We start from the raw sequence: 14,294 nt of genomic DNA on the forward strand, positions 1-14,294 counted from the left end.
TTTGTTTTCAGGTCCCATATTAAGTCTTGAAATTTTATTTTTCTGAACACCTTCCTGTCAGTCATTTATCAAACCAATTTAGATGCATAGGGGGAAATACTTAGAAGGTTTGGCAGGCAGAAATGGACGTCACCTCTGTGTGTTAGTCACTGAGTGGGCACTCCCGGGCCCACAGGCAAGGGCATGGCTCAGGTCGCAGATGACTAATCTTTTGTTTATTGAATAAACCTTCTCTGAATATCTGCTGTCTAAAAGGTACTGTATAAAACTTGAGACATTTTCAATGAGAACTGGAGACAGGGCCCTGTCCTTTTTAGGGGCTTATTGTATACATCATGGGGAGGTGGGGGAGGAAAAGTAATTTTCCTCCCACCTTTTGAAATTCTGGCTGGTCTAATAATCAAATTAACATGACACAGATTAACAGGAGAAAGTGACCACATATATTACATGGGTGCCTCCATGCAGTGGTTCCCTCAGATTAGGAGACCAGGGACAGATGGGCAGTGAAGGCGTACATGCCATCCGGAGCTCAGGAGAAGAAGAGGGGGGGGGGGCTGTGGTTTGAGACTTCAAAGGGCAGGAAGGCAGAGTTTACATGGAGGCGGAAAAGCACATGTTTGGTAAATGGATGTTTGTTGGGCCATCTTTATCAGTGGGTCACAGAGGGGACTTAGATGAAAGGATCTTGCTGCTTGCTCTCTATTATACTTAGTTCATGGTAAAATATAGTTATCTGTGAAAATAGCTTCTTTCCTCAAGCAGGTTCTTTATATAAATTCCTTGAGGCAGTTAGGGGAAGGTCAAAGATTTTCCTGAGTCATTTTTTGAAAATAACCAGCTTAACATAATCAATATCTAAAATAGGCATATTTTGTGGTGGCAAACTCTGCTTCCCCTCAGAGATAAAACTGTTTTATGAGGAAAATGATGATTGGTATCCTGGTATAAACCGAGGAAGGTGGGAGGGCAGAAGAGGGAAGCTTTCACAGCCTGAGTGACATCAAAACCTGACCTCAAAGGGATAATAAGACTTCGACAGCTAGAGGAGGAGTTGAAACAGAACAGTGTTGCGGGTAGAAGGGATATGGTGAGTGTAAGCAGAGAGTGTGACAGTGGTGGTTTGGAGAACACCACCTCATCTATTTAGCCGCCATTCTCTTCAAGTTCTCTTAGCCTTTCAGATTGGACGTGAAACTCCGCGGTTAGGATGCCGGGGCCTATGTGTCTTGCAGTATGCCCACAGCTGTGTCCTGCACTTCACCTTTGCACATGTGGCCCTCAACTTACTAGGTGTTACCCTGGCTCAAGCCTAATCTTGGCAGAACATAAGTTTAAAAGCGAGGGTACTCGTAACAGGGGCTAGAGACAAAATAACTTCTGCTTAGATTTTAGACTTCAGTGTGAACATGAATGTGCATCTTTTCTGACTAGTCACGTACAACTGGGAGGACAATGGTGAGCATTGTGGTCTGCAGACCTCTGTTGAGTAGACTAAAATTGGGAAATTTGGCAAAATTGTAAAGTCATTTTGACATTATCACTTTGCAGAAACTGTGTCTTTGAAAGTCTTCATCTTCCTACAGAAGGTATAATTCTGTTGCAGAGATTAATTTTAATGTGTCAAAATTCTCTGTATTAAATGTTCAGTGGAATAAGTCTGAATTTATAATTCCATCCAAACATAAGAGTTTCCCAGATAGGTTTTACGGTGCTTTTATTTTAGAAAATGAAAATCATGATGCTGGAGACTTAGAGTTTCATCTGAATTTAAGGCAACAAAAAATGTTAAAAAATAACAAGAAGAGGTGTGAAGCATTACCATACATTCTGGCAGAGGCGAGGGGATCTCTTCCTCTGGGGGTGTCTTTAAAAATAGTTTCATCTCCCTGCGACAGTTGCCGGGATCGTAATCCTGGCTTATTTCAGAGGTTTAATGAAGAGGATACAACCAGTTGTTCTCAGTTGTTTATTTGTAAGGACTTGAGGAAATGGGCTTGGGTTAAAGTAAGAGTGCATTAGTCTGCGTATAAAGTATTAGAATATTCTAAAGGTCTTAAAACTATAAAATATGCTAATAAGAGACCCTGTAAATTTTCCTTCATCCTTGAGACTTAAAAAGAGATGAAGCAACTGCTTGTGTCATCCCTGCCCTTGGTAGTGTGTTCCCCCTGCAAATAGTACTCTGAAAGGGACACCAGGAAGTGCCCCTGGAGGTGTGACCAGAAGATACCCATACTGGCCAGCTCCACCTCTCCTGGGGCCTTAGCCACAGGTGGATTTTGTTACTTGCCTAGCACACTCCCCTCTCTATGAGGACCTGGCTTCCCCCCAGCCTAGAGTCTGACTCATTGTATTACGCCCATTCCAGCGCTCGGCTCCCTGCTCCGCTGAGGAGTGGTGGGGCTCTGCTAGACATCATCCCTGAAGCAGATGGTTATTTTTGAGGTCCCCGTTGGTTCTTTGATTTTGTTCTATGCATTGAGAGTATAGCTGTTTTCTTTTCCCCTATAAACACCTATGCTGTAAAAGGTACTTTAATTTAAATGGTGCCAGAAGGAGAAAGGGTAGTTCTTACTTGGGACAAGTATCCACTTATTTGTTGAATCACTGTGTAACAAGTCAGGCATTAACAACCTCTTAATCATGAATAATTAGTGCATGTGACAAAAGCCCCGAAGGAGATGATTCCGCTTGGAAGTATTCAGTAAGCAGTTGGCAGCACCAGCACTTCAGTCAGAATTGCAAGGTAGCTGAGATTCTTGTGTGTCACTCCTCCCTATCCCTTTCCTGGACCCTTCTGGCCCCGCTCGCCAGCTGCCCAGCGTGCCCCCACTACCTTCTCACTGTGTAAAGCCCTTGCTCGGGAATGCAGCCCTGCCCTTGCACCGCATGGTCTCCTCGAATCTACCCTCCCACGTGGTTCCGTCTTTGAAAATGGTGATGTGGATAATACACAGGTGTTAAGAAAATTCATCTGATAAAGTGACCTGGCATTAAGGGGCAAATGACTGTGATCAGCGGCTCCATCCAAGAAGCTTTATTTTTATATAGGAAATGAATATATTTACCTGAGTGCATCTCCAATTAATCTGATAAAAATGAAACTTGATCCTGACTTATGTCATTGGTACAACCTTACCAGACAATCTTTAATGGGGATTTATTGGGGAAATACAGATTTTTAAAAAATAGGTTGTGAGTTTTGGTCATGACTATAACCCAAATGAAAAACCAGTGAAAATTCTTTAAAATATTTTTACATGATTTTTATTGGAAAATATGCACAAATCTAGTTCACATTTTTTTCAGTAAAAACTAGAATTTGAAAATACAGTGGAATCTGTTTAAAATGTTGATGGTAAAGGACAGGACTTTGATGCTGTAGCTGGAGATGCCCAGGTTCAATTGACTCATTTTTCATTTAGTTATATTTTTTAGCACCTGGCACAAATGGACTCATGTAAATGAGTCTGTAGAACTTAGCTATTATAATAGTATTCTCAGTTCTCATTGTATGTCTTGTTGTATACTGCTGTAGTCACATATTTATATTTATATCAATATTTAGTTTTGTGGACTGTATTATTATTTGTTAGAAGTGTCAAGTGATTATAAACCCCCGCATTCCCCAGCTTTTTCTCCCCACTACCCAGGTGGTGAGAATGTGAGAGGAATAGGAGAGGCGTGAATGCAAAATGCCAGCTACTGGTTCCTTCTCTTTTCATTATGTTATTATTGAAAACTGCTCTTGGTAGAGTAGTGCTTACCATAATCTGTTGAAGTGACAAATAGTTTAAAGATTTATATAAGTAATGAGCCCTGGCTGGTGTAGCTCAGTGGATTGAGCACGGGCCTGCGAACCACACAATCACGGTTCGATTCCCAGTCAGGGCACATGCCTGGGTTGCAGGCCAGTTCCCAGCAGGGGACTCATGAGAGGCAACCACACATTGATATTTCTCTCCCTCTCTCCTTCCCTTCCCATCTAAAGATAAATAAATAACAATTTAAAAAAATTATGTAAGTAATGAGCTAGGAAGATATTTGAAGAATTTTAAAAAAGGCAAGAATTTTATCTTTCTGTTGTTTATCTGGGAATTTTCACCCTCAGTGACAGACTTCTGGTCAGAAGCATCCCTTAGTGTCACCTAAAACCTCTCTCACCCCCTCATTTTTGAAGACTACATGGGATGGTCGATGCTGATGTCTTTCTAAACCAGGGCTCATTGGTCTGCCATTTTAGCAGGGGGCTCTCCAGAACACATCTTTAATAGAAATTAACTCCCAAACTGATGGGCAGATACAGACAAATTAGGGTGAAAAGTAATTGGTTTCTGAATTCATTTTCCTCTTTCAGTTACATTATTTATAGGTGCCTGACACTAAGGTCTATGCAGATCTGCAGGAGGAGAGAAAAACACATGCAAAAATAAGTTTTTGTCTGTTTCCCTATTGACCAAAGGGAAGAGCTGGCTGGAAAGGTACAGGCTCAGACCCTCACCAGACCAGACCAGAACTCATCACCCCAAACCCCCAACAAATTAGTATAGAAAGGAGTAACACCCTGTTATCTTTTTAAATTTGAAATAGTCTTTTTAAAAGATCCCTGTGACAGCGATGAACCTGGGTACAGGAGTTGAGACTACAGTTGCCCCCCCCCCCCAATTTTGAAATTTTATCAGTAATATAAACTTTTTTTGGATTGCAGATTATCACCCTGACAGTTTAAAAGAGAAATCTTCTTTGTCAAAGAAATAATCGGGTCCATGTGCCATAGTAGGTTATTTGTATTGCCCAGGGCCAATGTTAGTTTGTTTCAAACTTGTCATTATTTTATTTATTGGTACCTTAAGATGTACAACAAATATCTTTATAGTTTAAAAACACAGTAAGAAAGATTAATTACATTTGGCCTTAATGATGACTGAACATATTGCTTAAAAAAAGCATGAAACCTCTTTATTATTGTACATCCCATAAAGATGTTTCCCCATTGCACATACCTGCACCATTATAAAATTTAGGGTAATTTAGGTAGAATTTGAGTTGTACTTTTATTGTTTCACAACTCTTAAAGAAATAATACTGAAATAAACTTGTGATGAACGAAACTGTTCAGATAAGACAACTACCTAAGAGAATATTTTTTAAGCATCTCTGTGTATCTTAAAAGCATCAATTTACTTATCAATAATTGATAATGGTGATATATTGATAGATTATTTTTATTTATTTTTTTGAAATAGAACTTTTAAGGAGCTCTTCCAGGAGAATTTGGTAGAGTTCTATTTTTTTAGAACTGTATTCTAAAACTCTATTCTAGAACTCTATTCTATTTTTTCTATTAATGTATTTGTTTGAAGTAATAAAAACATTGTATTGAAAATTATTTTACTCATTTTCACCGAAGCTGACTGTTCCCTTTCTCTTTACCCAAGTTCATGCAGGGCAGTGTGGTTATCTTATTTAGGACAAGCCTTCTTTTATTATTTATGCTCCTTTCTAAAGAAAGCTAGTTATTTTCCATAATACTGATCCTTTCAATGTAGGACTTCCTTAAGAGAGGACTGGGGATCCTTCCTGATATTTCCCTTCTTGCTGCTCTGCTGGGATGCACACATTTTGACCCTGAGGACTGAATGTCCTCTCTAGTTTGCTTTTTTTTTTTTTGAGGGACCTTGATTGTGATTCAGATGTGCTCAAGATAATAGTTTACAGGGAAGCTTATGTATTGGTCAGAGATGCTATGTAATCATTCTGCTTAAAAGCCTTCAGTGGTTCTCTTTGCTTAGGAGAAGTCCAAGCCTTTTCCCAATGACATGCAAAGCTGCCGTCTCTCCTAGCCCACCGTTCCTGCCTCTCATTTCATTGATTTCAGCGACTGCTTTTCCTCCCTGGAACTCACCACAGAGTTGCATGCATCCTTATCTTTTCCCTTTGCTCTTGTTCTTCCCTTCACCTGGAACATTTTCATATCTTAGCTGGGAGGACTTCTTAGATTCCAGACTTGGTTAAGGCTCCTCAGAGCTTCCTGAACACCCCCTGAGTATATTTGTACTGAAATTTCCTCTCTAACATTTCTACCATCTGGGACTGCAAGCCTCAGGAGGTAACACTCTTATCATTTATCTTTGTACCCTTGGAAGTTAAATGATTCCCTGGCCTATGGGGGATGCTCTGTGACCTGAATCGAACTGCCTTTATGTGGTAGCAGTATGTTTAAATATGGAAAATAAAACTTCTGTCAAATTTGTCTGGATTAACAACAACCACTATGAAGCCAGACTTTTGCAAAAGGCTGTTTTAAACATTAAGTAACTAGCTAGAGAATGATCTTATCTTTAAAGCTGAATTGTATTTAGCCTACAAAAAAACAAATATTACAAGTTAACACAATAAAGATTTTAGAGTGGTATGTTTCTTCATTTAAGCCATTTCCACGATGCAGACTTGGCCTAATCGCTTCTCTTCTCTCTCCAAAATACGTTTCACATACTTGCTGCCTCAGTCATCCTCACCAGCACCCTGTTTAGAGTCTCCCTTCCCACCACCCCTCACCATTGTTTTCTGCAGTACTTTATTTTCCTGTTTTTAAGATACTCTTAAGCAAAAGGTTGGTGCCCTCTAGGGGTATAAACTGCATGCGCAGTGCAGTACACAGCATTTTAAAAAGCACTGCCAAAATTCCGGGAGAATTGTATGAAATACAGAAAATGATATTTTTCCCTCTTTATGTAATTCACATTATATAATTTAATCCCAGGGTATCTCAAAGTGCTTTTTCTTTGCTCATCTGCTTCTTTAGTTCCATTTATTCAGACAGTTCTTTGTTCCACAGGGAGAAGATATCCAAAATGAGAAGAAAGGTTACTTTATGAAAAATTGAAAGGGGAAGGGCACGACTACTGGCAGTTAGTGCAGTCATTTGTGAGGAAGGTTGCCAGTCCAGATGTCTCTGACTCAGACTCTGGACAAACTAAAAAGCTTTTCTATGTCAGCTCAACTATTCAATTCCTTGTCTCCTTTCTCCTAAATTTTATATATTTCTCCAGAACCCCATTTTTTCCTCTCAGTTTATCCACTACTACTCTTTCCTCAAAGTGTCGATTTGTAATTTTTAATTAACATTCTTTTTCTTCTCGTTGTTTTTTGGTGAGGAGAACGAGCCAAGATTTTGAAAGATCTTGCACAGGGACAGGTACCTAGTATTAACTTATCGTGTGCATCTTTTTGTTTATTATTAATAATGGTGACGTTTGTTTTTCATAGAGTGATAATGATGTTTTACATTTACGTAGTCTTTTGTATGTCCAGTATTTTTGTAGACCCTCATAATAATGACCTGAGGCAGGGAAACTAGGCAGTTGTACATGACAGCCAATGCCTTAGAACGTTTTCAAGCATTATAGATGTTAACTAGTCTATTTCTGCATTTCCCCCCAAATTCTTAAGAAACTAGGACAAAAGGCATCAGAGAAGCTTTCCATTTTACATATTTTCTTTTAAGTTGACACGATGAATTTTGAAAAGATGACAATTTTATTTTCAGATCATAGGATTTTGTTCTCTAGTTTGAACAGAGGCCTTTTGTTTTCAAATTCTTATTTTGCTGATAAGAAAATTGAAACCTAGAGAGTATCGGGAGTTGGTACTAGTTTATGGGCCCTCAGGCAGAAGCAAGACTGAAAGGCTTCCTCTTCTAAGTTTTGATGGCATAATATGATTTGCCTTTTATAAACATGCCTCATTTAATTTTCTTTATTGTTGAGTGAATATGGAGAAAAACGACACCTCGTTTTTGACAATTTCTCTGACGGAGGAGGCTTGGTTCAAACTGGCAAAGCAAGCTGTGAAATTGTCTTCCTATGAAATAAGTGTTCACAATCACACCCCATCTTTACCCGTCCCAGAGTGAGAAAGGCAAAGGAAGTGGACTCCAGCGTGTCATGTGCCTCGAGCAGGACGTGGGTGCAGGGAGTGTGGGCCCAGGAGGCCCAGCATTTACAGGAGATATCCCTCCGTGGCAGACTGAACAGACAGGTTGGGGAAATCTTTGGTGGTGTGAGCTGTCAGATCACAAGTTTGCATCAGCCTTGTGGAGTGGAGGGGGGCGCTAGTGTAGGCTGAGGGTTAACTTTGTGCTAGTGATAACGTGGTTTTGAAAACCTTGCCCCACAACAGGATTCCTGTTGTGCAGAAGAGGGTTTGGATAGAGGTCTTCTAACCTCACATGTGTGAATTAAAAAAAAAGCATTTTATTTTGAAATAACTATGGACTCACAGGAGCTTGCGAAAATCATACCCCTCACCCAGCTTGCATCTGTGGGTTCTGAAGGTGTGGAGTGTGTGCTGCTAACTTCCCGGATCTTATGGCCCAGGGAAAGGAAGGCCAACTGGGGGCACAAAGTTGCCTCTCTTGCTAACTTGGCTCTGGTTACTGTATTAGGAGTCATGAAGAAGGTCAGGGTGTTGCCTGCAATTTTTTAAAATTTTAACTCCAGTCCTGGCTGGGTAGCTCAGTTGGTTAGTGTGTTGCCTGATAAGGCAAGGTTGTGGGTTTGATCCTCAGTCATGGCTCATACAAGAAGCAACCGATGAATGTACAAATAAATGGAACAACAAATCAATGTCTCTCTCTCTCTCTTTTTCTCTCTTCCTCTTTTCTCTCTCTCTAATCAATAAATAAAAAATAAAAAATTGTTATTTCATGTAGTTGTCCAGGTTTATACTTATATGGTATGTTAAAACATGTATTCAATAGTAATTCTATTTATCTTTATGAGTTACCTGAAAAATTACCTTTTGAGTATTGAGGTTTTCCATTTAACTTCAACTTTTAAGTAGTAAGAGAATAAAAATTTTTAAAAATCGTTGCGTGAATGAATACCACATAAGAAATGTTTTCTGCGTTGTCTCCTTTCTTGTTTGAGTATAAAGGATGATCCTGGGTTCTAGGACCAGAAGTTAAATTGCTTTTTCTGTGTAGGTTCGAAAACATGTGAATGATCTCTATGAAGACTTAAGGGATGGACACAACTTGATCTCTCTTTTAGAGGTTCTTTCAGGAGACACCTTGGTAAGTTGTATATTTTTTGTTTTGATGAACATGCGCATATGACTAGTATGTTTTCAGGACCAGCTGTTCAGATTTTTACACTATTCATCTTTTGAGCTGCAAATTCTGCCTAGGAGAAAAAAGAGTTCTGGTTGGATTCCTAATAAGCATTTTTAGACTTCAATGATGTGACTTTGGGAGATTGAAGCACTTAATTAACCGTGCTTAGATAATTGGTTTTATAATTAAAATACTATTTTTGTTTTTGGCCTTTTTTTCTACCTTTGGGTTTTTTTGCTTAGCAGAAGTTGGATACAAAATATAACCACATATTAAAAGACTCACGAATAGCAAGGAAATAAACATGGCTTTCTGCAAAGTGGTCTAACCCACTCCACAGGTGTCATTTCCTTTGTTTGTGAACATTACGCCCCCCCTTCTCAGTTACCTGTTCTCCTTCATTATGTTCTGTTCATGCTCTTCTTTTCATTTCTGGTCTGTCTTGTGTCTTTGCTGTCCTTTCTTCTGTCTGTTATATTCATTAGCCAAGGGAGCGGGATTTTTTGAAGACCTTACGATTGGTGAGTGCCACAGAAGCATGCGAATATGAACAGCATGAGGATGTGGAGGATGAGGATAAGGGGGTAGGTGTCGCCCCCATAACTCGACTAACCTAGCCGTTACAGTGCGGTGAGCGCTAACGTGGTGGAGAAGTAACCCGCGGGTTCAGGTTCCTTTTTAGAGAACCATGGAAAGGACCAAAACCCACAGTGAGGTGGATGTGTGTGTACCAAGAAATTGGACAAAGGAAATATTTTCTCTTTAAATTTATTGATAGATTGCTGTGCACCGCATGGTAATCGAATGTAAGCACTTAAGTGATGAGATGGCATTTTAGCTGAAGGATTTTATGTAGTTACAGACATCTTGAGAACTAGCCCGCAAATTTATTCTACTTCTGGAACACCTGTTGGCAATAGGTACTTGATGGACGTTCTTTACCTACCTTCTGTTTCTGGTGTTATTTAGGAAGGGGGAACGTTTTAAAATCTTGAGTCCTAACAGAACCCACAGAGCTGTTTCATCTCCATGACACTTAGGTGACTGCCAGACAGAGGTGCTTCTTTTGCCATCTACCTCCCTAGCACCCCTGATTTCATTCATTGGGAATTGTGCTTTTTGGAGCCAGTGGTGAATTCCATCAACGCCACTCCTGCCTGTTGTATGGAACCTAATTTCCCGTTCTGTGGTCTGCTGTCTGTTTTATTATGGTGCCGTTGGCTTCAGCAACCTCTTCATATTTGAGAAGTTTTCTCTTTTTTTCCCCTTTTGGAAGATTTGATGTGGTAAATTTCAGCTCCATCCTTTGTGTTTTTTGTTAAGCGTTTTCCCAACTCTGTTTCCTTATGTTTTCCTTCTGCCAAGTTGCACTGTTTCCTAAGGAAAACGGTATCAAGGAACAGAATCCTGGTTTATCAGCTTTCCCGAGACAGTGGATAATCATGTCCATCCCCGAGCAATGTAAATAGAGTCCATCTGATTTTGTGCAAAAAAACTAAAATGAAATAAAGAGGAAATATAATATATGGCTTTAATTACTTCTCTGTCTTCCTCTATCATGGCTAAGTAAAACTCCACTGTCTTTCTCCTTCTTGGTGATTTTTTTATACTAATTGCATGCTACTTTATCTTATTTTCATTTACACGCCATACATATATAATTATAAGAATCATCTTGATAATAGAGTCTCATTAAAAAGGGAAAAATGGAGAATGACATTTAATTCTTTTTATGCATCAATAGTTTAATAATTGTAGGCTAGAATTGTAGTTTAGTGAATGTAAAAATCTATATGTTCTATGGTATTTTTTTTTTGGAATAAAGCATCTGTGTAAACAAAATACATTTGGAAAAATCCCTAGTAGTTTAAATTTAATCTCAGATAATACAAAAAAAATCAGAACTATCTTTGAAAATTGAATGCATTTACCCAAACAGTAAATACTCTTTTGACATATTAAGATGAACATGAAGTATATTTATATAATATATTTCACATGGTCAGTGGTATTAGAAAGTAGTGTTTTTTATACCCTGCATTTTTCTATCCTTAGCCCAGAGAAAAAGGTCGGATGCGTTTCCACAGACTACAGAATGTACAAATTGCACTTGACTATTTGAAAAGACGCCAGGTATGATGTTTTTCAAAGACTGTAATCATATACACATATGTGACTGAGTACATCTACACAGGAATCTGTTAGGGAATGAAAAGGTTAAAATGACTGTGAATTATAATCATTATGCTTGTGCTTTTGCAAGACAAATGTTTTGAAATGGTTTTAAACATTTACTCCAGACAAAAGAAAGTTAATAGCTGGTGTAAGTTTAGAGGAATTACAAGTGGCTACATTTCCATTTGAATAAGAGCTACCAATTTTTCTTCCGTCAGGATCGGGGTGCTTTTGCCTAGGAAGTTAATCACAGAATGTTAAGAGTGTCTCTGAACAGTTCTTAGGAGTGGGGAGGCAATACCTTAATTTTTATACTTAGTTTATAAAATTATTTTTATAAAAAATACTTTGTATAATACTTTAAAAAATAGTGTATTTTCAGTATTTCATTGTGATAAGGCAGTAATTTATTTTTTAGAAATAGATAATACTCAGTAATTTGTAAGTGGTTAAAAATAAAACATTTCTGGCAACAGTCTCCAGCTGGCTTGAGGTTTCAGAAGAAATCATGGAAAAGAATGAACATCATGTTGGATATGATCTTGATTTTGGTAGCATTGTGTGTTATAGTCGTGTAGACCGAATAATTGGTTTAATTTGGGAGAATTAAAAGTTGCTGAAAACAATGGGAAATCAGAGGTGGCAACAATGTTGATTTTTCATGGGGTAGGAAAAAGGAAGGGAGTGAAAAGGGGAGAGGGAAACTATCTTATATTAGTCCTTCATTTAGGTTGTTAGGAATATTAAAATGAGTTTTATTTATTAAATTCTAGTAAATACTTTGTACTTAAATATTATTTGGTATTTACATGATCATTTTTAATTCTAGTGGAAGTTTCATGAAGGATTAATTATATCTCCTGGTATGAAATATTTTTGGCAGTATCTGGTTCAGAAAGTAAAATGTTAGATATTATTGTATTTAATTTTTGATATTCAGTTCATGATACTTAATTATTTTGTCCATTCAGGAGGTAAACATTAGATGACATCATTACATTATTTACCTGATTATGATATATATGTTTTTTATATTTGAATAGCTGCCCAAATGTCCAATCACTCATATATTTACTTATCTGGGTAATAGTTTATGAAAAACAGAAAAATAATGCTAGCTTTTTTCCCTTTGTGAAGGAAGGGGGAGAAAGTTTTCAACATTATTTTATGGTTCAGAATTGTTTCCTACTTAACTGTAAAATAATACTTATTTACAAACTTCCAATTTTAAAAATCTCAAGTACTGAGGACTTCTCACTTGAGTTGTATTTTGTTTTGACAAATGAATGATTTTATTACTTAAGGTAGAAGACAAAACTAAAGCAATGCTCATGTTTCTTTGTGATTACCATATAATTTGCAATCTAAAGTGAGTGAAGATAGGGAGTAAGATAATATTTTGAGGATTATGGTATTTGAATCATTCAGTTTTTTCCTTTGTATAATTTATAATTGCTTTTATGCAGGTGAAAATAAGTCATGTGATGGTTTGAAAAACATGTTGTTTTCTTTCCTCTTTGCAAATAAAACAGGTGAAATTAGTGAATATTAGAAATGATGACATAACAGATGGAAATCCCAAATTGACTTTGGGATTAATATGGACAATAATTTTGCACTTTCAGGTAAGCTCAATTTTCCTTGATTGTCATTTCTTTTAGTCTCTTATTGCTAGTTTTCAGATAGTTCACCTCAAAATTGAATTACACATGCATATACTATGGGAGGAAATAAATTTAGGCTTCTTTTCTTAAACAATATATTTGTATTATTCTTTTCTCAAGTAGCTACTTGTGAGCCTGGTACGCCGTTTCTTATTGTTGCCAACTTGACTGTTGTTAGGACAGCACTCATAATCTTAGAGTTGGAAGACAAGATTCTTTTTAACTGAATACAAACACAGGGTTTTTGTTTATTGGAAGTATTACCTGGCTTAGATATATGAAAATTTTATTACTCAATCCTTAATTTAGAATGGCTTCCATTGATGTGATAGTTTCCCGACTATGCAAACTATTTTCTTTTATTGATAGACACTAGATGGCAGTATAAACATGATAAAGAGGTCTGAATTAGTATTCTTGTTTTCCTGTGGAACTACACTTTTTCAAAAAAGAGTTTAGGAGAATAAATGCAAATAAATAAAAATCGATCGGCTATGAATCATTATTTAATAATTCTTGTGGCAGTTGAGGGTTACTTTTGATTTTTAGTTTCTGTAAAAGCATACATTTTGACAAAATCATCTTCACTCAAAAAGCACTCCTAATTTTGGAACTTGCTGTAGTTCAGTGATGCCGCGCCCACTCACACCGTGTTCCAGGTGCAGCAGAGTTTGACCCACAGCAGGCCCGTGACACCCCTCACTGACTGACTGCCGTGTGGCTGGACTGTGAAAGTGGGAGAGAGAGCGAGCGTGTCAGTTTCAGAAAGGAGCTGGGATTTTAAACCAGATTTTGAGAAAAGTTAGATTTATTTTTTCTTTTTAAAAACTTGATTGGGGGCCCTGGCCAAGGGGCTAACTAGGTTGATTGGAGTGTTGTCCCATTCACCAAAAGGTGGTGGGTTTGATCCTTGGTTGGTGCATGGACAGGAGGCAGCTAGTTGATGTTTTGTGTTTTTTTTTCTCTCTCTCTCCCCCTTCCTTGGGTGAGGATTTAAAAAAAAACAACTGACTAGGCTATAGGATCCTGACTAGGATTTGTAGGAGAATGGTGGAAAATAATATACCTGGGGCTCATTGGGGAATAGGAAAACTAGGACAGGTATAGAGAGTTAGAGGAATTAGAGTCTAGGTGAGTGAGTCCCAGGTTTTGAACGGGCAGCTGAGCAAACATGCAGCAACCAGAAAGCAGAGGGGCAGACTCAGGTGCCAGGGGACCCAGGTAACCAGGTGTCAGGCCACCAGACTCCAGGGCTAATATAGGTGAATACCTATATTATAGGTGAATACCCACTCAGCTGGGCATCGGTGTCAGGGAGATCCAGAAATAGGAACGGG

General features: G+C 38.1%; 1 protein-coding gene across 10 annotated transcripts in view; it reads left to right on the plus strand.

Moving 5' to 3' along the window:
- The window catches only part of DST (dystonin), a 442,077-nt gene that overhangs the window by 211,441 nt on the left and 216,342 nt on the right, over positions 1–14,294 (plus strand). For 8 of the 10 annotated variants that reach the window (XM_037056337.1, XM_037056344.1, XM_037056339.1 and 5 more), the window contains 3 exons: positions 8,990–9,079; positions 11,174–11,251; positions 12,826–12,918. In XM_037056337.1, coding sequence (XP_036912232.1) covers positions 8,990–9,079; positions 11,174–11,251; positions 12,826–12,918 — 261 coding nt within the window. Of the gene's footprint in view, positions 1–8,989; positions 9,080–9,603; positions 9,703–11,173; positions 11,252–12,825; positions 12,919–14,294 lie in introns of all 10 variants that reach the window. The other 2 variants (XM_037056335.1, XM_037056336.1) reach the window with 1 other exon arrangement.

The sequence above is a fragment of the Sturnira hondurensis genome, unplaced genomic scaffold (genome assembly GCF_014824575.4).
Source record: "Sturnira hondurensis isolate 20B ecotype Veracruz unplaced genomic scaffold, ASM1482457v3 Scaffold0008908, whole genome shotgun sequence".
NCBI classification, from domain to species: domain Eukaryota; kingdom Metazoa; phylum Chordata; class Mammalia; order Chiroptera; family Phyllostomidae; genus Sturnira; species Sturnira hondurensis.